The sequence below is a fragment of the Salminus brasiliensis genome, chromosome 14 (genome assembly GCF_030463535.1).
Source record: "Salminus brasiliensis chromosome 14, fSalBra1.hap2, whole genome shotgun sequence".
Classification (NCBI taxonomy): domain Eukaryota; kingdom Metazoa; phylum Chordata; class Actinopteri; order Characiformes; family Bryconidae; genus Salminus; species Salminus brasiliensis.
The window spans coordinates 30,704,832-30,725,869 of NC_132891.1; the positions used below are offsets into that span (position 1 = coordinate 30,704,832).

Genomic DNA, 21,038 nt, shown 5'->3' on the forward strand with positions numbered 1-21,038 from the left:
ACAGCATCACGCATGTTTCTCACGCTAACTATAGCAACAGTTCTGGACATACCTAGACTGTGGATTAGAAGCCAGACTTTAACCATAACTGTGTGGAATACAGTTTTACTGCCACTGTCACTTCTTACAGTGACAATTCCCTCAATCTGGAAACAGAGCTGCAGTGGAAATATAGTTCACACAACAGACTGAGCAGCTGTCTGTCATGTGAACAAAGTGTGTGGAAAAAACAGTATTGAGCCATAAAGCAACATAGCCACACATCTGTAGCGACTGCACTCTGGTGTGTAAGTGGAGTGTAGAGTTATGTCTGTGGGGCGTGGGGGTCTCATATGGACACAGGCAGCTTGTAAAAGAAGAAATCTCAAAGCAAGTCAACACAGTGACTTTATACATTAGTAGGCCGGTCACTGGTTAATTGAATTTGTAAATGTGAATTTGCCAATCAACTTGCTGGTTACAGAAACAGATGCAGATAGGTCCTTTTCACAAAAAGAGCCAATCAGCTTGTTTATAACTGGCGCTGAGTCGATTATATTGTGGCTTTGGCCAGACTGTGTCAAAATAAAAGTCACTAATGCACCATTTTTTCCCATTTTTCTTTTTTGCAGATCTGATAAATTATGAGAAAATGGATTAACGGAAAACTCATTTACTTCCGTTATATTTCATTGCTGCTATTTGGACATCCTTGGCTTTAAATTTTGGCAGGAAAAAGATTATTCATATTTTATAGCAACAGGAAATTTCATTAAAACAGGGAATTCCTGAATAAGTTATAGCAAATGCATTAAACCGAATCCACTGATCCAAAACATAAGAGTTATTTGGTAATTTGGCATTTCATTATCCGAATAATCGATTATTCACTTGAGTTATCGACAGATTATTCGACTATCAAAACAGTTGTTTGTCACAGTTTTATGTATGATATTTTCGAGGCATTAAACACATTCTCTTACCACCTCTGCGAACAATTCTGATTGACAATTTCACATTAAACCTCTAATTTCTTCTATTTCCATCTTAATAATTACATTCTACAGAAACTGTTAGTAAATAAAATGATACAACTGCTTGCGTCCGCGTGGGTTTCCTCTAAACTCTAACTCAAAAACTATAGTAAGTGAATTAGATATGCTAAAGTGACCCCTGTGTGTGAATGAATGAATGAATGAATGAATGAGTGTGTGTGGTAACCTGCGATGGACTGGCGCACTGTCCAGGGGGTATTCCTGCCTTGTGCCCAATGATTCCATGGAGGATCCGACCCACCGTGACCCTGACCAGAAAGAAGTGTGTAAGAAGATATGGATGAATGAATGAATGATCAAATGTTAAAATGACTACAAGCTCATTCAGAGTGCTTTGGTGTGTTTTAGTGTCTGGATACTTTTGGACATAGCTGGCTGGCTCGCAAAATGATAGACAGGGGATTTTAGACGGGAACACTGAATGGAGTTGCCTGCACAGTGCCCTAGGAGGCGCCACTGACCTCACCTCACTAACCCAGTTTTAACAGAAGAAGACTCAAAGTCCTGACTTTAACAAGCAATGTTTGAACCCTGAAAGAAAACCAGCATCGCATCTGGATATCTCGCTCGTCCGAGCCTCACGAACCTCTCTGACTTTGTAGAGGCGTTTGAGGCAGAAGCAGGTAGGCAGTGTCCAGTTTCATGGCTGCGCCCGCTGGCCACGTCTACAGGAACTAGCTAGCTAGCCACGACCAACGAGTCACAACAGCTCAGTGTACACGGTCAGTGTCCAGACGCTGTCAGTGCTAGATATTTCACCGAGGAGGTTCTTCTGCTCAGCCTGTGAGTGGTTCCGTTTAGTAGGAGTTAGCTATAGGTTATTTAGGGAGGCTAGCGGCTAACTCCCGCAGCCTTTCCCGCAGAGGTAGCTAAAGCTCAGACAGCGCGAGCTGAGCTAGCTAGTGCTAGCCATTACACCGAGGTCCCGGCTAGCGTCACTAGCTAGCTAGCTAACTGCTAGTGCTACTGTTATACGTGACCTTTTATTAAATAACGCTTATAAATCGTATGATTATTACAAATTCGTTTGTACATGAATGAGCTTTATTAAGTTAGCTAGCTACTATAATATGACCTAGCTAGCTAGCCTGCCAGCTAAAGCTGTGTCCCTATGAATGACGTTGGCTCTCCGTGAAACCGTTGTAGCGATACCACACAGTGACACAGCGAGCCCATAGGCGATTTAGGGAGTGAAAAATGTTCTCCTCTCTGTGTTTAACAGTGTCCTCCATCTGTTCGTGAGGAGGTGAGAGCTGGAAGTCATGTCCGCCAGAAGGGGAGCTCTCAGCGGGCACCTGGCCGCTGCCTCCTTCGCCCTGCTCATCTTTCTGACCGTGGACGTGAACGCGCGGCCCGCCAACGTGTCGGTCCACAAGGAGAAAATCCCCAACAGTAAGGAGAACAACGAGATCCTCCCTCCAGACCACCTGAACGGAGTCAAGATGGAGATGGACGGCCACCTGAACAAGGACTTCCACCAAGAGGTGTTCCTGGGGAAAGAAATGGAGGAGTTTGAGGAGGACTCTGAGCCCAGGAAGAACAGGAAGAAGCTGGTTGAAATTTTCAGCAAGTAGGTGTCTGTCAGGTTGTGGTTTAGGGTAGGCTTTACTCTGGGGTTCAGGTCCTGGAGGTCTGGTGTCCAGCACAGCTTGGTTATCTGTTTATTTCCATGCTCAAGCACATTAGGGGCAGTGGTGGCTCAGCGGTTAGAGCTCCAGGATATCGATAACAGGGTTGTGGGTTCGATTCCCGGGCTCGGCAAGCTGCCACTGTTGGGCCCTTGAGCAAGGCCCTTTACCCTCTCTGCTCCCCGGGCGCTGGAGTTGGCTGCCCACCGCTCTGGGTGTGTGTGTGTACTCACTGCCCCTAACACGTGTGTGTGTGTGAGTGTGTGTTCACTACCAGATGGGTTAAATGCGGAGGACACATTTCGCTGTACAGTCCACACTGTACAGTGACGAATACGTGCACCTTTACCTTTACCTTTATTTGGCTGGAAATGTGGCACTTGATGAAGTGATGTGTTGAATCAGGTGTGTTTGAGCAGGGAGAAGAGGGGCAAGCTGTGCTGGATGCTGGACTTCAGGGCCCAGGACCTGCATTACGCGTTCACTAACGATCAAAGTTCTTCTGGATCTTGGAGAGCTTGGAAGAAGTGCAGCCACTATGGTCGGCTGTTCTACAGTGGGAAATTGCTTTAATACTTTAAATGTGGCTCCCAGAAAAATATGATGTACAGGATTTCCTCCCAACCACTGAAATATTTACAGTAGTGTGCAGACGTAGACACCTAGGGAAAAGGGAATTTACTGGCTACTTATCTGGCTAGTAAGTATTGATTTGCTTAATAATATTAGGATAAATATAGTGCTTGGTGTGGCGCAACAGATAATACCACTACCTGCTAGTGCGCTACCTCACCACGCGGGAGACTGGGTTTCGATTCCCAGTCTGGGTGACTATGCTGCGATTCACCAATAAGAGTCCTTGGGCAAGACTCCTAACACTACATTGGCCCTCCTCTGTAATACGAGTAACCTTGTAAGTCGCTCTGGATAAGAGCGTCAGCTAAATGCCATAAATGTAAATGTATAAAGTGTTAATGCAGAAAGTAGGGGGTTTCTCCAAAGCTCTTCTCATGAGAATCTAGTTCCTGCTTTTTTCAAGCAAAAGCTCGCTTCTTGCTGAGATCAGTGATTTTAGGTTTAGCTTAGGTGTCTCAAACTGCTGTTCACTGAACTCCAATGTGTGTTTATGATGATCATCCCAGGACATGCTGTAATTGGATTATGGGCTGCAGAAATAGTAAAAACACTACATCACGTTATTTAAAGACCTTTCTCACGATACATGATATTTATCTCAATGCATTTAATCATAGACTAAATACATCAGTAGCAACTGATTCATAATAACTACTATTCAGATACGCTCCCAGACTGGGTACAGTGATTTCTATTCAACATCTGCTGCACTTTATCCAGTCTAATTACACTGTTGGTAATGAAACATGCAGTTGGTCATCCTCGATATGTTTAGCAAAGCATACTGTGTATCATGATTGAATAATTTATCATGATCCGATAAAATATCAGCATATTGTCCAGCTCTACGTCAAAACAACATTCAAAAGTGGTCAATCGGATCTTAGTGGTTACACTGGGGGCCCTAAATCTTCAGGCATGAAATATGTCGTGGTCAGTCGTCCAGGCTACTTTCGGAGTTAGGAGAAAATTGGCCATGTTTTTGTATTAAAGAAGAATTATTATTTCAAAATCAAATGCTTCATATATGGAAATATGGAATAATCAGTCATCCAGACCTGCATCAATACTGTATGTTGACTTGATTTAGTTTGATTTAATATAACGTCTGTTTACATTGTTGGTAGGGTTGATTTCAACAAGGACAGAAGTGTCAGTGCTAAGGAAATGCAGCGCTGGATCATGGAGAAAACAGAAGAGCACTTCCAAGAGGCTGTTGAAGAGAACAAACTCAGCTTCCGTGCTGTGGATCCCGACGGAGATGGTAAGCTTGGAGTCTAATCAATCTTTCTCTGGACTGTTTTGGGCTGCACCACGGCTGCACAGCATATGATTTATTTTTTTTTTTTTTTAATCGTTATCTTCAGTGCTGACCTTCACAATACTGACAGTCTTTTCCACACACTGGGCACATTTAGATATCCGTATATGCAAATGTATTCCCCACCCCATATGTTAATTTCGGACAGGTGGAAAACACTGCCTGATATTGCAGAGAAGCCTATAATCACTCATTTAATGCTTTATTGTGACTGAGAGAATCCTGAACAGACACGGATGAGCTTTAATTAGTTTACTTGAGAGGTTTAAAAGATCCAGCAAATGTAAATTCTGTACAGTTTTGGGGTGTTAATATAATGAGTCAAAACTGAAGTCATCCAATTTTTCAGCTTTGTTTTGCTTATGATGGATTCACTTTTGAAGGAGGAACAACAGTGTTTGAGGTTTACAGTGTGTTCCTTCCATATTCTGAACTCTCATTGTTCAGTCAGTGTGTTTGTAGTAATTTAAAGGAATTCTGCAGCATGTAGCGATATAATCTCACTGTGGTATTTTCTCATATCTATATTATAGAGCAGCACTTCCCTCTCAGCCCTGTAGATGTGTAACCCTCAGATTTGAGAGATTACTTTTTAGCTGTGTAAAAGTGTAAGGTATTGCCACAGATGTCTTTTAGCTTTTTGGTAAAGCTTTTTTTCAGATGTTATCCCTGGTCTCATTTGTAGAAATATATATACTTGTGACATTTATTGCTGACAGCTGGCAGAATGTATTGATGGAAATTTTTGACTATATCAGAGTGCTCGCAGTCAGAATTCTCCAGCTTTCCCTTTGGTAAATGCCTCTGTGAAATTCTGGCGATGGTTTCATCGTAATGGTTGTGAATGCAATCTAAACTACTACTTTGTCAAGGCAAACCACAGGATTGTCAGCCTTATCCATTTAAAATTGTTCTCTCAGGACATGTGACGTGGGATGAATACCGGGTGAAATTTTTGGCCAGCAAAGGCTTCAATGAGAAAGAAGTGGCTGAGAAGATCAAGAACAATGAGGAACTTAAAGTGGATGAGGAAAGTAAGTGAAACGCAGAAATGAGCCCACATTCTACATCTAATGCTGCATCTGTATATTCATGAGTCATAACAATGCTATTAGTATTTAATACACAATTAGAGGTTCTCTGATTGATAAACCAACCAAATTCTTCTTTTTGTGCTTTAGTTTGCCCACCCATTTGAGGAATATTAAAACAAAACAATGGACACGTATTACAATACATGTGTACAGTATGATGAAAGTGGTTTGTTTTTGTGGTATGTCCACAGCCCAGGAGGTGCTGGAGAGCCTGAAGGATCGCTGGTTCCAGGCAGATAACCCCCCAGCTGACCAGCTGCTAAATGAGGAGGAGTTCCTCTCCTTCCTTCATCCAGAGCACAGCAGAGGCATGCTCAAATACATGGTCAAGGAGATCATCAGAGATCTGGGTAAGCGTGATAAATTATACTTCTTTGTGCAGTAGTGCGTGTAGCTTAAAATAACACAACCCAAGACAAGACAACTATATTTACCATTTTGTGTTCGACACAGATGGAATTTGGCCTCCGCCTTTAACCCATCTGTGCAGTGAACACGGACATATACTCTAGTGAGCACAGAGAGGATTCAGGGCCTTGCTTAAAGGCTCAAGAGTGGCAGCTTGCCAAGTGGGTATCGAACCCACAACCCTGTCATCAATCTCTTACCTCTAGAAACATACTTGGACCATTTCTGAGATCAGGTTTTCATTTGAGCTTGTTCTACAATGTGTGTGTGTTTAGGTCAGTGGTGGCTCCACTGACCTAAACACACACACATTGTAGAACAAGCTCAAATGAAAACCTGATATCTCAGAAATGGTCCAAGTATGTTTCTAGGTTCAAAAGGGTTCTAAGTGATGTTAGACTTTTTCTGTTGTCTCATTTCAGACTAAATGTGTGTACAACCTGCAGCGAGACTGGTGGGGTTTTTTTTCCCAAGGAGAATTACTAAAATCCACTGATTTTTGATACTGATGTTTTCGGCAGATCAAGATGGAGATAAGGAGCTGACCCTGTCGGAGTTCATCTCCTTGCCCATGGGAACAGTGGAGAACCAGCAAGCCCAGGATATTGACGATGACTGGGTCCGTGAGCGGAAGAAGGAGTTTGAGGAGGTTATTGATTCAAACCATAATGGCATCGTCACAATGGAAGAGCTCGAGGTGGGTCCTTTGTTTGTTTCCTTCCCTCCCTGATGAAGATAGCCTGTATTTTTGTGGTGTTCTTAATAGGGTTGGGTATGGCTATTCAAATGTAATGTAAATGTAATCTTGAGATATTTGGGATTCTGCACGTTCAGACATTTCTGTCTCAATAACAGAACTGGTTAAAATGCTCATCTCTGCTTGTTTTTACCAACAACCCTGTCCCGCTTTGTCTCTTGCAGGAGTACATGGATCCCATGAACGAGTACAACGCCCTGAACGAAGCGAAACAAATGATTGCTGTGGCTGACGAGAACCAGAACCACAGTCTGGAATTGGAGGAGATTCTCAAATACAGCGAGTACTTCACTGGCAGCAAGCTCATGGACTACGCCCGCAATGTGCACGAGGAGTTCTAGGACATTCTCCTCAATCCCTTAAAAAAAAGAAAGAAATTCTATTCCGCCCAGCTAAACAGCTAAACAGGCAGGCAGACAAATGTACGCTCATTCCCAGGGATTGGGTACGTTGTAGACTGCCAGAGTTTGGATTGGCTCATTTGGAGTGCAAGTCTGAGCGTGTGTGTGTGTGTGGTTGCTTGAAGTAGTGCCTGGAAATGTTGTGTGTCTTAAGCCTCTCCTTTGTCTCAATGCAAAGCGTTCAGATGTTTCTGATATTCCTGCTTCGTAATCTCATGCAGCATGCTCTGTCAGGTCAGGCTGCTTTTCTATCAGAGCTGCTTTTGCTCAAACACTGTGTTCTTTCATGGCTTTCAACCGCCCATTCTAGACACTGTGTCACTTTCACAAAAATATTGGAGAGTCGATATTTAGAGAAGTTTATGTATATGATGAGTTTGGTGGAGATCAAAAGCTTTGAGGTATAACCAGGTCTTTCGTCCTCCTCATAGTATTAGAGTACAAATGAACTTGCAGAAAGTAGAAGTGATGCAGCAGTGAATTATGTAAATAATGTTCTTCTGTGGAAATGCCATAATATATATAAATATATAAACATATGACATATCACCAGAGGTTGTTGGTGAAGTTCTAAAATTACTGGTTTCACACAGGTTTTGCATCTTGAGCTGGGGACAGTTCAAAGCCTAACCCCACTTCATAAGAGCAGAAATGCCAAATGTGTAGATTTTAACGTGTATAAATACATTACATAAGATTAGCCATCAGACTGTTGCACTCGATCCAATTAAAGATGTGTAGATTTTTTTAAATTATTATTATTTTAATATATTGAGAACGTGTGCATGTGTCTAAAGGACAACTGCTCCATTTTGTTTATTTGGGTTTTTTAGGGGTTTTTGGTATCTTCTCAAAGTGAGATTTGAGTCATTCACAGTATTTTGATGTGAAATGGTACAGTGTCGAGAAACCTGCTAAATCAGAACTGCTCATGGTACTGGTAATAAGAACCAAACATCCAAGCTTTTCATTAAAGACCGCATTATGTATGGCATGGTTTATTTTCCGAAATTGACACTGAAACGTTTAATATCAGCTGATACAGGTTCAGCATTTCCTCTTTAACAATGAAGCTTTAAAAGGAGCTTTTATTCATTTTTAATTGAAGCAGTGTGAGTGTTTGCTGTTTCAGACTGGATATGGTATGGGATTGAGTTACATTTGTTTGCTATTTTTCCACTAGAGATCCGAACCAGCATTTTCTGCTGTTATTTCCGGCCTGATTCTGATGGCCAACTGTACTGATATGCCTCTAGAACCTCCCTCACAATGGCTTTACTGTTAGATAACTGAAGCATTTCTTCTAGCCTTAAATGACATTTTTCAACTCTAGAAGGTACAAATAGTCCCAAATGCGCCCCCTTGAATCCTGGCCCAATTATCCATTTCACACCAATCCACTCTGAATGACTTTGTTGGCATCTCAAACATTGAGTTATGCTGACATTTTAAACAGTGAAATTTCCTGTTAAATTTAAGAGATTTTATTTAGAGGCCGCTATAATATTTGCACATTATTCCAAGTAAAATTATGGACACTAAGCCCAGTTATATGTTTTTTGTTTGTTTGTTTGTTTGTTTGTTTGTTTAACTGTTTATGCAATTTAATACAGTCTTGGTACATTTCTAAGGTAGTCCATCAGCCTGCTTTTTTTTCCCACAGATAATGATAGAGTATAGAGCGTTGAGGTGGTGTTGGGTTGTGGGAGTTTTCTGATATATTTCCTGGCAATGTGCTCATAATAAATCTGAGAGAATTTGATCCAGAACTGGTTGGTTTTGCTCTTCAGTCATATAAACAGCACAGCAGCTCTGGAAAGTTTGGACGTCCAAACTCTTGCTTGTGGAGTGCAAAATGGAGAGCCAGCTTGAATTCTTTTATTTTTTTTTTGTTTATGCTTTAAAATAAGACTCCATTAATATATATATTAGACTACAGTCCTGTGCATGGTCAAAATATTAACTGTTTAATGGCAAAATAAGGGCTTGATTGTTTCTGCATTTACTATACAGAACTGGAAATATCTTGGACGGTCAAATGAAGAGTTGAATTGGACACTAATGCTTTGCTAAGAGCCGGTTTGCTTCGTGTTCGGTTCCGTTGTCACACACTCTTATGCTTCCTTGGCTAATGTATTGCCTCCTTGTGCATGATATGATTTGACAAAGCCATCTGTGTACAGTGCATTGACCACATAATGCCCTCATCCTGTGGAACTGCTTGATTTGAAGCCATTCGTTTGAGCCGTTTCTTTTCCTCATACTTTCTTCGAGTTGCTCAAATGTCTGAGAAGCTTTGAAACCCATTGTATTGCAGATATGCATTAAACGGTATGTTTGTGTGTTTTTACAGAGTGTACTTTTATTTCACACTGGGGCGGCTTTCATATTGTCCCTGTCACGCAAAAATCTTCAAATATTGACTTTTCTTCACTTTGACAATCTGGCAGTTGTTTTTTTACATTGTGTCAAAATTTCATGATCATTGAACCAATAGGAAATTCTTGCTTATTCCTATTGGTCCATTAGGATTATTCCTTCTTTTGGAGTTACAAGGTTTTTGTGTGACTGCGACAAAAACAGAAAACATGCAAACATGTCGCTTGCCAGATCACCTTACCGCTGGGGTGCTTTAAGGGTCTAACGGACTGACAGGGGCCCTAAAAAATGTGTTAATTAATTATGACAGCAGAATTGTCAGAGTTGTGAAGCCCAGAGTAATGTCTTTTTCAAGGGCCCAAACTAGCAGGCTGGCCTGAAAGAGGCAATTACTTGCCGAGTGGGCAGTTGAAATCTTGTTGCCTCTTTTTTTTTTTCATTTGTTTACTTATTTATTTGTTTATTAATGAATTAAAAGACATACACGTATATGTGCTGCCGAGAGGAGCACATAATCTTAGGTAAGCTGAGGTTGGATTACCTTGACCACAGATCACTGTGGCCTTAGCATTGCTTTCACAGCAATTTTTAATTTTATTCACCATGAAATTTTGACACGATGTAAAGGTTCAACTTGTGAAAAAGCGAATGCTGGTTTTCTGTGATAGCAATGATCTTATAGCTGTTGAGAAGATCTACACAGAGCCCACATATTCTCAAGCTAACGGTCCAACCGTTTTTGTTGCTATGAGACTGCTGTTATTCTTCGAATTGAAATAAAAAACAACATTCGGCAAAAACAAAAAAAAAGATTTGACTGTAAATATTAACTGAATCTAGAAAACCTATACTGGACTATAATTAATTTTCTGTCAGAAATGACTCATTTAGACAGTAGAACAGTGTCTGAGAATCTGTCGGACTTCTACAGAAACTACTTTGCGGAAAATCTTGCCCAGCGGGTGTAAGTAGCTAGTAGCTATAAGCAATTTTTCATTTTCTTAACATAGTTTTACAACTCCATCTAAAAAACACTAAATAGTTTTTCTCTATTAAGCATTTCGCATATTTTAGGCACAGTTTATACACACAATATCAATCAAATGACTCCCAGTCCAACGTCAGCCATGGTTGCTCCCATAGCTACACTGGCTGAACATGCTCCATGCAACTCCGCTGCGGACTCGGTACTGTCGCCGGACGATTCCCTTGGCCAATTTGCACTCGAGGGGGAGTGCATGAGACAGTTCTGTTAAAAACAAACATGTGACCTGCACTCAGTGATGTCACTTCCTCTTGCAGGAAACACGTGTAAGGCCGTGAGATATATGTTAAGCTTCTAATCTCAGTTTATCGTTAAAAATGTTGAGGGTAAATCAACAGTAAATGAATTGTCAGATTTGATGCTGTGATACTGAGTGAATCACCCGTTCAGTTTTAAATAAACTGAGATTTAGACGTGCCGTGTGGGATTTAGTTTGAAGTTAAGGCACAAAATGGTGGAAAATCTGAACTCTGCTACTGGTTCAAATGGTTTAAACAGTGTAACGATATCAGAGTTGACTGATGAGTCCATATACCCGCAATTCCAAAAAATTCTGAATACTAATAATTACTCAGTTAGAACGACTCTGCTGGATGATGTTGGGCCTCCCGATCTCTTGTCTCCCGATCAGGCACTTGGAAGCTTTTCATAGCTTTATGTTGTACACATTTTGGAACATTTTGGTAGTGTTTAGTGATATGTCTTAGCTTGCTACGTCCACAGAAGCACCACCTTTGTTGGAGATGAGAGGCTGGCAGTTTCCTCTTGCCTTCTGCGGAAAAGACAGGAGGTCACTGAGCTCCTCAATGCCCTGAAGCTGCAAGGAGAGGTGAGGGAAACACAGGCTCTGTCCTAGTTCTGAACATAAGCCCTGCGTCCCTCCTAGAAGGAAACTGTGGAGGAACCTCTTAAGGTGATTTGAAGAAAACTTTGAGGAACCCTTTTCTTCTAAAAACATTTTCTTGAAGGTTCCTCAGACCAACATAAGAGGTCTCCTCCACAGTTTCAAATTGAAGAACCTCAAGGAACATATACTTTTAACAGTGTACAACCTTGCACAACCTAGCTGGCACATGCAAATAAGGGGTGCAAGGGTGCAAGTGCAAGTAATGGGACAGGGCCATAGTCAGTTTATCAGCCAGAAGACACTAACACTAGGAGTTAGACTGTAAAAGCAACAACCATCTGACAAGTTTAGCTTTTTGTTCTGAATGCTAAAAGTCTAGCTAGGCAGGCTTCCTCAAAAAGTACATGTCCTACATTTCTGCCTCTTTTCCCAAATTTTCCCCCAAGTTTAGTCATTTCCAATTCCCACCCACTAGCTAAGACTCCCCTTAGATGACTTGATAGGAGTTCTGTTACTTCAGCACCACAAAAGCAATTGTAGTTTTCAAAGGCTTCTTCCACTTTGAGGATACAGAAGGATTTTTGTAGTCAGTAAAAAAAGGAAAATGTAATTTTAGAGACTACCATGAAGGGAGTTGAGAAGGCATGTCTACCACAGATGTAGCAAAAGTTACACTTTTCACTTTGGCCAGAGTGTCTCTTGACTGATGCATGTAAATGACCTTTTCTGATTGGCTGTTCTGCATTGTGCCTCATTCAAAAAGCAGTCCAAGCTGAAACCTGCCTTATTTAACTTAAACACCAAAGAGGCGGGGTCGCTTTACTATCAGCAGCCGGAGTCTGAGAGAGCACAATCGCCACAAGAGAACCGGTCTCTGGTACTTCTGAAATTGATGTGGTGTGCTGCATGTGTGGAAGCTATTCTCTCCTTGTGCCACATTTGTTACCTGAGAAAAATAATGAGAATCAATAAACGGATGAAACTAGGCCCTACTATTTTGCAAAGATGTGCTAAAAAAAATGAAGTTTAAGCTTTTTCCTGTGTGAAAACAAGCCAGTGATAATGAGGCCCTCCACCAAACGAGGCCAGAATTGGTCCTGGGTGCGGGCCTTTGAAAACTCCCTTAGAATCAAACAGTTGTTTGAGTTGCCTTTACTGCCTTTATTCTTGAACTTCCCTTTGTAACAATTTTCTAAACTCTATCCCTGACTTTATTCCTTTATAACCCTGGTTTTCAGCAGGTTCTGTAGTTTCCAGTAGTCAGAAGCTATAAGTTACTGTCACAATAAAGTATGAGTGTTAAACTATATGTAAGCAGATTGATGTCGACCAAATCAATCTTCATAAATTGATAAAGCAGATATTCCATCAAGAAAACAGATGGAGGACCAGAATCCAGAATCTGCTTAGAACGACCAAACCCAGGATGTCAGTATTCCAGCTATGACCCACATCAACGTCTGACATCCAAACAAGAATTCTGTGGGTGTTATGCAAGGGGTCGGCTACAGGGTGGGCAAAGTGTATAAAATATCTTCAGCTAGCACATTAATATCTGTTTTTTTATCATTTCAATTCACAGATCTTCTTTGTGGAAGGCTAATGCTAATGCTAGTTACAGTAGTTTTGCAACCAAGGGGCTTTTTACATTTACACTTGCGACATTTAGCTGACGCTCTTATCCAGAGTGACTTACAAGGTTACTCGTATTACAGAGGAGGGCCAATGTAGTGTTAGGAGTCTTGCCCAAGGACTCTTATTGGTGTAGCGCAGCACCTAGTCACCCAGACCGGGAATCTAACCCCAGTCTCCCACATGGTGTAATAGCTCACTAACAGGTAGTGGTGTTATCTGCTGCGCCACACCAACCACATCCGACAGCAAATTGCTTTCAGCCCCTTTTTCATGATAAATATAGTTGCCCTCTTTAAATATTCAAACTGGCAGCCCAGGATGGGATTCTGATAACGCCAGATACTGTTGTGTGTTTTGGGAACTTTAGCCTGACACAGAAGGTTCCCCTCCAGTCTGACTGAGTGACACATTGCTTCTTACAGGATTTGGAGTCCACTCTGTCGGCGCTAGGAATGCATAGAGCCGAACTGAAGGAGAAAGTGCAGCACATGAAGAGTGACTGGCAAAGGTTTGACAACTTCTTAAAGGTCTGTATTCATTGCAGTGGGATGCAAAGGCCTGCCTATCTGGAATCACATCACACAATTCCTGCAGATTTTTCAGGAGCACCTTCACACTGTGAATCTCTTGTTCTGCAACATCCCAAAGGTGTTCTACTGGATTCAGATCCGGTGACTGGAAAAGCCACTGAAGAACACTGAACGTATTGTCATGTTCATAAAAGCAGTTTGAGACGACTTTTGATTTGGGACATGGTGGAAGTAGCCGTTAGAAGACTAATGAGACTTGTGGCTATGAGAGGATTGCACATGGTCAGCAAGACAAATGTAGACTGTGGCATTCAGACAAGCCCAAAATGTGCTAAGTAAACGTTGCCCACACCATTACACCACCTCCACCAGCCTGGCCTATTAGGTCCATGGATTTATGTGGTTGGCGCAAAATTAAGACTACATATCGCCTGTCTTCTGCTGTCCATTTTTGGTGAGCCTGTGCCCACTGCAGCCTCAGCTTTCGGTTTAGTTCTTAACAATAGTGGATTAATTGTGATGCAATCTAAAAAAAACATCTACAGCAGGTTTCCCACCATAGTGAAGAACCATTTAACCAGGCAAAGAACTCTTTGAGTTGTCATGGTTCTTTTTAGAACTATGGTCTTTATTAAAGACCATTAAAGAGTGCCTTTTCAAGGGTGTAGCTCCTTATCAATGATTTAAAACTAGTAAGGTTGCAGAGGGGCAGTGGTGGCTCAGCGGTTAGAGCTCCGGGATATCGATAACAGGGTTGTGGGTTCGATTCCCGGGCTCGGCAAGCTGCCACTGTTGGGCCCCTTTACCCTCTCTGCTCCCCGGGCGCTGGAGTTGGCTGCCCACCGCTCTGGGTGTGTGTGTGTACTCACTGCCCCTAACACGTGTGTGTGTGTGTGTGTGAGTGTGTGTTCACTACCAGAGGACACATTTCGCTGTACAGTCCACACTGTACAGTGACAAATACGTGCACCTTAAAAAAAAAAGAGGACAATGAGAATCAATGGCCTCTTTTCCACTGCAGAGACAAATGGTTGCTACATTTACATTTACGGCATTTAGCAGACGCTCTTATCCAGAGCGACTTACAAAGTGCTTTGCTATTTACCCAAGAAAAAGCCTTAGCTAGTTAGAATAGACTAATAATACAAAAGATACCTCCAAGCTTAGACATTACTAAACACAATACAATAAGGCGACCATAGAACTATTCGTCCAAGTACTCTCTGAAGAGGTGGGTCTTCAGTCTGCGTTTGAAGACAGCGAGCGACTCAGCTGTTCGGACATCCAGGGGCAGCTCGTTCCACCACTTTGGTGCCAGGACAGAAAAAAGCCTGGACGCTTGGCCAAGGCCATGCCGCACGGTGCTGACCTATTAGGTCGGTTGTGGTTTCTTTTCCCATTTGCTGTGTTGCTAAATCAGGACCAGAAAGTACACATCAGCTCATAAAATGTATGCAAATGTTTAGTTCTTTGGTTATGCACCTTGCAACTACAAGGCTAATGTAGTTAGCTAATGCTAGCTAACTTACTGAAGCTTAAACCACATCACAGAGGTCATTTTATAGGTGTAGTGTGCCAAATAGTGTTGGAATCCATTTAAGGTCTGTTTGAACTTTACATCTAAATGACTTCATTATGCAGTAACAGGAAGCTATAGCAATATTGGAGGAGCCCAATAGCCAGACTGTGCTAACACGGCAGTAGCATTGTAGGACAAGGCCTGTAGCCTACTCAAGTATGCTACGTTTTATTATGCTTCAGTTAGCTAAGCATTCCAACTAAACTCCACCTGGTTTCTCCACCTGGTTTCTAAGCTTTCCATGATGAATTGTGTCTTTGTGGAAAAGCCACCAGAATGGGAACCCTCCATGCTAAGAAACGTTCGGCCCTGCAGTGGAAAAGAGGCCATTGTAAGCATGTATTTACAATCAGGAGGGTTTAATGGGATTGAAAACAACAATCCAAACTTTAGTCAATCTCAAAAGTCTGAAAGTTTAGCCCTCTTTCTGGGAACCACATAGGACAATGAAGCAAAGCGCTGCAGAGCGATGAGAAAGGTGAGCCGGGAGAGAGAGCTCATCAGTCAGAAGCAGGCAGACCTCGTGGCTCTTCAAGAGGAGATTAAGTCCTTGACCAAGGAACGGGATCAGCTGGCGAGACGTGTTAAGAAGAATGGCATTTATTCTAAGTACATGGACAGTGTGGTGCAGGCCAGTGGACAGGTTTGTCATATCCACTGTTATTGTTATTATTATTATACTTTTTTTCATATGAATAACGAAAAATTGCTAGAGTATGTTTTGTATTTCTAGTAAAAAATGCAAAGTCGTCATACTAAGGCGCTGCCACTAAGCTGGAGCCTGAGTGAGCACAATTGACCTTGCACTCTCTGGTGGGTAGATGGCTTGCTTATTCTCCCTGCATCACTTTAGTGTGATGCTGGCCGGTACGATGCATCAGAGCCATGTACCCGGCGCTTTCCTCTGAGCTTGTTGGTTGCCGGTGACATAGTATTGGCGGCAGTTCAAAGGGAGGCAATGGGTGGTTAGGCATGAGCTGAAGGACGCATGTGTCAGTGCTGACCGTCCCCGTGTCAGGAGCATTCCATGTGATGGGGGAAGAGTACTAACAAGTGGGTTGGGTAATTGGGTAATTGGGTAATCTAAAATTAGGGAGGAATTGGGGAGTGATCACACTCACACAGTGGATAGCTGCCTTAGCACCCAGGGAACAATTGAGTAATTGAGGGTTAGGTGCTTTGCTCAAGTGCAAATTGGCCATAAATTACTGAGTTGTTCCTTCAGAATGTTCCTTCACTCCTCCCATCCCCACTTTTTACTGGTTCAGGGGATTGAACCAGCGACCTTCAGGTCCCAACCCTGATTCTCCAACCTTTAGGCCACAGCTGGCAGCACTATTTAGTGGACTGGGGGCTGCAATGCTAGGCTCATGGTGATGCTTATCAACCTTTTCAGTTTCAGAATGCGCATCAGGTGATGTCCCGTTATGACTCTCTAAAGCGAATGCGCAAAGAGTTGCTGCAAAGAACTCTACAGATGCAGGACAGCATTGAGAGGACCCGGGCCCAGCTGACCCACATCACTGAGCAGGACAATAACACGCTGCTGTACCACAACAACACGCTAGCCCGGCAGCGGAGTAAACTGGACAAGGCTCAAGCAGAATGCATGGTCTGGGTGAGTGGGATGCACACACATACACATTACAGATGGCATATCACTATAGATGGGCACTGTATCAGCATCAGCAGAAAACATCAGTCTCAGTGATCAGTCTTCTTGGCTGACCATAGTGGATTCATTTTTTGATGCCATTTTTTAAAGGTTCTGCAATGAACCATCTACAGCAGGTTGTCCACCATAGTGAAGAACCATTTAACAAGGGAAATCATTGAGAAGTTGAGAAATTATTCCAGTAAAATTGATGCCGGTCCTACTGCTCACTTCCTGACTGTAGGGGGAGCCCCCACACATACCATATCTTACATGGTTAAGCTGTAAACATGGTCCTTCATAGTGGTTTAGTGCGAGATGCTCCTTTCCAGAGTCAGAATTGTTCATAGCGGCAGTGAATGGAATCAGACGTGTGAGTGTAACAGCCGTGACATTTCATGATAACCTTTGTGATGCAAGCTGATGCTACTGTTGATGCAAATACTTTTATGCAAATTGAACGGCTGAAAGTCACCCATTGCTGACAGTCCACCTTGCTGTTGTGGCTGTATCTGCTTATTCGTTGACACACTGTTTCCCTGTTTCACACTGTTTTCTCTAGCTCTTCAATTTCAGAGTCCATTTCTTTCTGACCACAGAGCTGCTCTTGGCTGGTTATTCTTGGGTGGTGGACCCCCTCTCAACCTGGCAGTGACACTGATGTGTGTAAAGACTCCAGGGCTACACATGCCCTTAATACTCGTAGCAGCGCCACATACGCTACCATGTCACCATGCTGTTGCTGTGCTGAGAGTGGTTCCACTTCCCAAATAAGAGCTGATCAACAGCGGCCCTACTCCTAATCCTACTCTAATTTACTTAACTGAGCTATCCCATTGAATATACACACAGATCAGCCATAACATTAATACCACCTGCCTAATATTGAGTAGGTCCCCCATATGCCATTCGAGGCATCGGCTCAGCGAGACCTCTGAAGCCACCATGTGGTATCTGGCACCTGGAAGTTGTGAGGTGGGGCCTCCATGGTTCCTGTCAATGAGCCTTAGGTACCCATGACCCTGTCACCTTCCCCCTATGTACACTGGCGACTGCCCACCGTGTCTTTGATGCAAAGCATTACTCTTTTCACCTGCGGTCATTTCCATGACCTACACTTTTGTTATCTACCAAAGGGAAGACACAGAGTGTTTTACAGTTACCTGTGTGATGCCCTATCTGTGTACTATGAAGTGCTCGGATGTCTATACGTTGAGAAATTCCCCCAAAATTACCTAAATAAATCTAAATAAACCTAAATAAGTGCATATAAATATTGTTGATGTAAAGAAAATGATGACTGTTTATTGGCTTTGCCATCAGAGTACTGCTATTAAGGGACAATGGCCTCTGTGAATGAAAGGAGGTCCACTGTCTTTATCATCTAAAAAAAAAAATATCACTGGAAAGTCATCGGCTGGATGTACTACTGTCTCTGTTACCAGGAGTCGAAATGGGCCCATGTTCAGAACACAGCAGCCCAGAAAACTCTCCTGCTTGGTACAATCAAGATGGCCATCTTAAATATATACCAGATGGTGTGTAAGAGGGCCAAGGGCACTGGAGAAGTGCCGATTGCCCCAGAGGATGCACTCAAACTACTGAATAAGGTACTTGACAGAATATATAGTACTAAGTGTTTCTGTAAACTGCTACATTTACCTTCCTTACAATGAAAGTTAGCTCCAATAGTTTGGAGTAACATGTTGTTTCGAAAGTCCACTATAGTTACATGTAGGTGGGCACTCTATAATAACACTGAGCCAAATATCTATTAAATCAAACTACATGTTGAGTAGAATATTGAAACTTAACTTAAAACCCCTAATCCTAAACCTAGACCTAACGCTAGTCTTGTCGACAATTCGTCGAGTGTGACCAAGCGGATAATCTACAGAGGACTCCCAAAATAAAGTGTAGAATTTCATGAAGCCTGTCCAACTGTTAAGGGGTGGATTGATCATGATTAGGCTTGTGCTGCAGCCAGTGGCATGGGGAATATTACACTGGTAGCAAGAAGAATGGATTCAGTTAAATATCAGCAAATTCTAGAAGCAAACGCCACACAATGATGATCGCATACATCTGTAAAAATAAATCAGGGGGCAGATTCACAAAAAAAAAAGAAAGAGAGAATTTCTTTTTTAAGACACTTTTGTGAATCCAGCCCCTGGTCATCTTTTTTCGCGATTAGCTATAGAATTCATAGAATTCAAGAAAATTGGTCAAACCAAGTCCGCATCTCTGGCCCTTTAATCTAGTGTTACACTTTGCAACAGTGTGTTTATTCTGCTGGTTGAGGGCAGTGGTGGCTCAGCGGTTAGAGTGCTGGGTTATTGATAACAGGGTTGTGGGTTCGATTCCTGGGCTTGGCAAGCTGCCACTGTTGGGCCCTTGAGCAAGGCCCTTTACCCTCTCTACTCCCCGGGCGCTGGAGTTGGCTGCCCCCCGCTCTGGGTGTGTGTGTACTCACTGCCCCTAGCTCACTAGTGTGTGTGTGTGTGTGTTCACTACCACAGATGGGTTAAATATGGAGGACACATTTCGCTGTGCAGTGACAAATATGTGCACCTTCACCTTATATTCTTCCCGTCCATTGACAGATCCAGACATGCCTATCCGATCTGATATCCATTTGTGAGGAGGTCAAGAGGTTACCTTCATACAAGGTGATTTGAAGACACAGAAAGTACTTGTCCAGAAGTGCTTTTTCTGGAATTGTTCCCTAAAATAACTTTAGGGAACAATTTTATACCTGTGTGATCCTTTCCGATCTCCAGGCATTCCTTTAAAATGACTGCACGTTTTCTGCCACAAGATGGCGCTCCAATATCAAGGTTTGATGCTGCTTGGGAATAAAAACATATCTCCACACTCTCTAAACACTCACAACCATGTTTAGAAGCTCATTCTCAAATTTACTTTAACATTTTGAAAAGCAGCTTCCAAGAGGGGCTGTAGCAGTGAAGGCCTGATCACATTCGCAAACATCCAGTATCAAGTATCATACTTATAGCCCTTCAGAGCACTCAGACATGACCCTAAGGTCACTATGCCCAACGCCAAACATAAAACCCAAAGCAGTGGCCAGTACAGCAGCGGAACTGCCATCTGTGAATTGATGGAGCTCCATCAGACACCTTTGGGATAAGCTGGAGTACGAAAACTAATCATCCGTAAACATAAGTACTCAACTTCAATAATGTGGCTAAATGCAATCAAATCTTTGCAGCAATGTTCCAACATCTATTGTAAAACAGTCCACATATGGGAAAGGAAAGATGCAGCAACAGCTTGTTTTGAATACACTGTTTTGTGTAGCAAAATAACTTTTATTTATGTTAAAACTGGTGGTTTTAACATCAGTTATTTATATTTAAAACTGGTGGTGCACTGGCATTTTGCTCAGCACTTTCTAAGCAGCCCGATTGCAATGCATCAATGCAATGCTCTCGACACTGGAAGGGTGTAGACCAACACGTGCCGGCCAGCATTGCTCTAAAGTGATGTGGGAAGAAGGTGCCATCTACCTACCCTGGAGAGAACAAGGCCAATTGTGCTCTCTCAGGGCCCCACCAGCTGCCAATGGCTAATGATCCTCTGATGTTTCAGTTACCTGGGTGGTCCAAGAGTGGACCAGCAGTGGCAGCATCGGTCAGTGGGGTGCCGACCTTATCAAGCCAGCAGGCCGATATATGCTCGCTATCTGGAAGATGGGGGCCCATTAATACCCTTGTTTTTAGACGCAATCAAAACAAGGCACCTTCGTACCACCTATTAGTGCAAAGTGGGAGGAGAGGGGGAAGGGCTTATGCTATGGACACACCCTGGCTCAAATGACTGGGCTTATGATAAATTAGCTATACTCTAAGTTATATAGTTTATTTAGTTAGAGGATGGCATGACTATGATTAGGGGAGGTTACTTAAATGACTGATCAATCTCTACTGTCACAATCTGTGATACACAAAAGTCATACACACATAGTCAACTTAGATGTTTCTCCTGAATGCTGCTGAATCTTCTGAATTTTGAGGTTGTTAACAAGTCTAAATAGGGACACTGCTACATCCATGCTAAGAGCAGATAA

The 21,038-nt window shown here is 42.5% G+C and overlaps 3 protein-coding genes across 10 annotated transcripts in view; 2 read left to right on the forward strand and 1 right to left on the reverse strand.

Moving 5' to 3' along the window:
* The window catches only part of c1qtnf12 (C1q and TNF related 12), a 60,581-nt gene that overhangs the window by 30,043 nt on the left and 9,500 nt on the right, over nt 1-21,038 (reverse strand). For all 7 annotated transcript variants that reach the window (XM_072656410.1, XM_072656414.1, XM_072656412.1 and 4 more), the window contains one exon: nt 1,201-2,524. The gene's annotated coding sequence lies outside the window, so the exon portion shown is untranslated. The remainder of the gene's footprint in view (nt 1-1,200; nt 2,525-21,038) is intronic.
* Nucleotides 1,485-9,629, forward strand: sdf4 (stromal cell derived factor 4). 2 transcript variants are annotated; one of them, XM_072656407.1, is made up of 7 exons: nt 1,485-1,657; nt 2,257-2,604; nt 4,426-4,562; nt 5,540-5,653; nt 5,905-6,063; nt 6,643-6,818; nt 7,043-9,629. In XM_072656407.1, the coding sequence occupies exons 2-7, from the start codon at nt 2,297-2,299 to the stop codon at nt 7,217-7,219; spliced, it is 1,071 nt and encodes a 356-aa protein (XP_072512508.1). In that variant the 5' UTR covers nt 1,485-1,657; nt 2,257-2,296; the 3' UTR covers nt 7,220-9,629. The 2 variants fall into 2 exon arrangements, with proteins under 2 accessions (XP_072512508.1, XP_072512509.1); XM_072656408.1 differs by lacking the exon at nt 1,485-1,657 and adding an exon at nt 1,720-1,817.
* LOC140577471 (coiled-coil domain-containing protein 42-like) lies at nt 15,764-19,626 on the forward strand. The gene is made up of 4 exons (XM_072697461.1): nt 15,764-15,937; nt 16,691-16,912; nt 18,394-18,558; nt 19,552-19,626. The coding sequence occupies exons 1-4, from the start codon at nt 15,764-15,766 to the stop codon at nt 19,624-19,626; spliced, it is 636 nt and encodes a 211-aa protein (XP_072553562.1).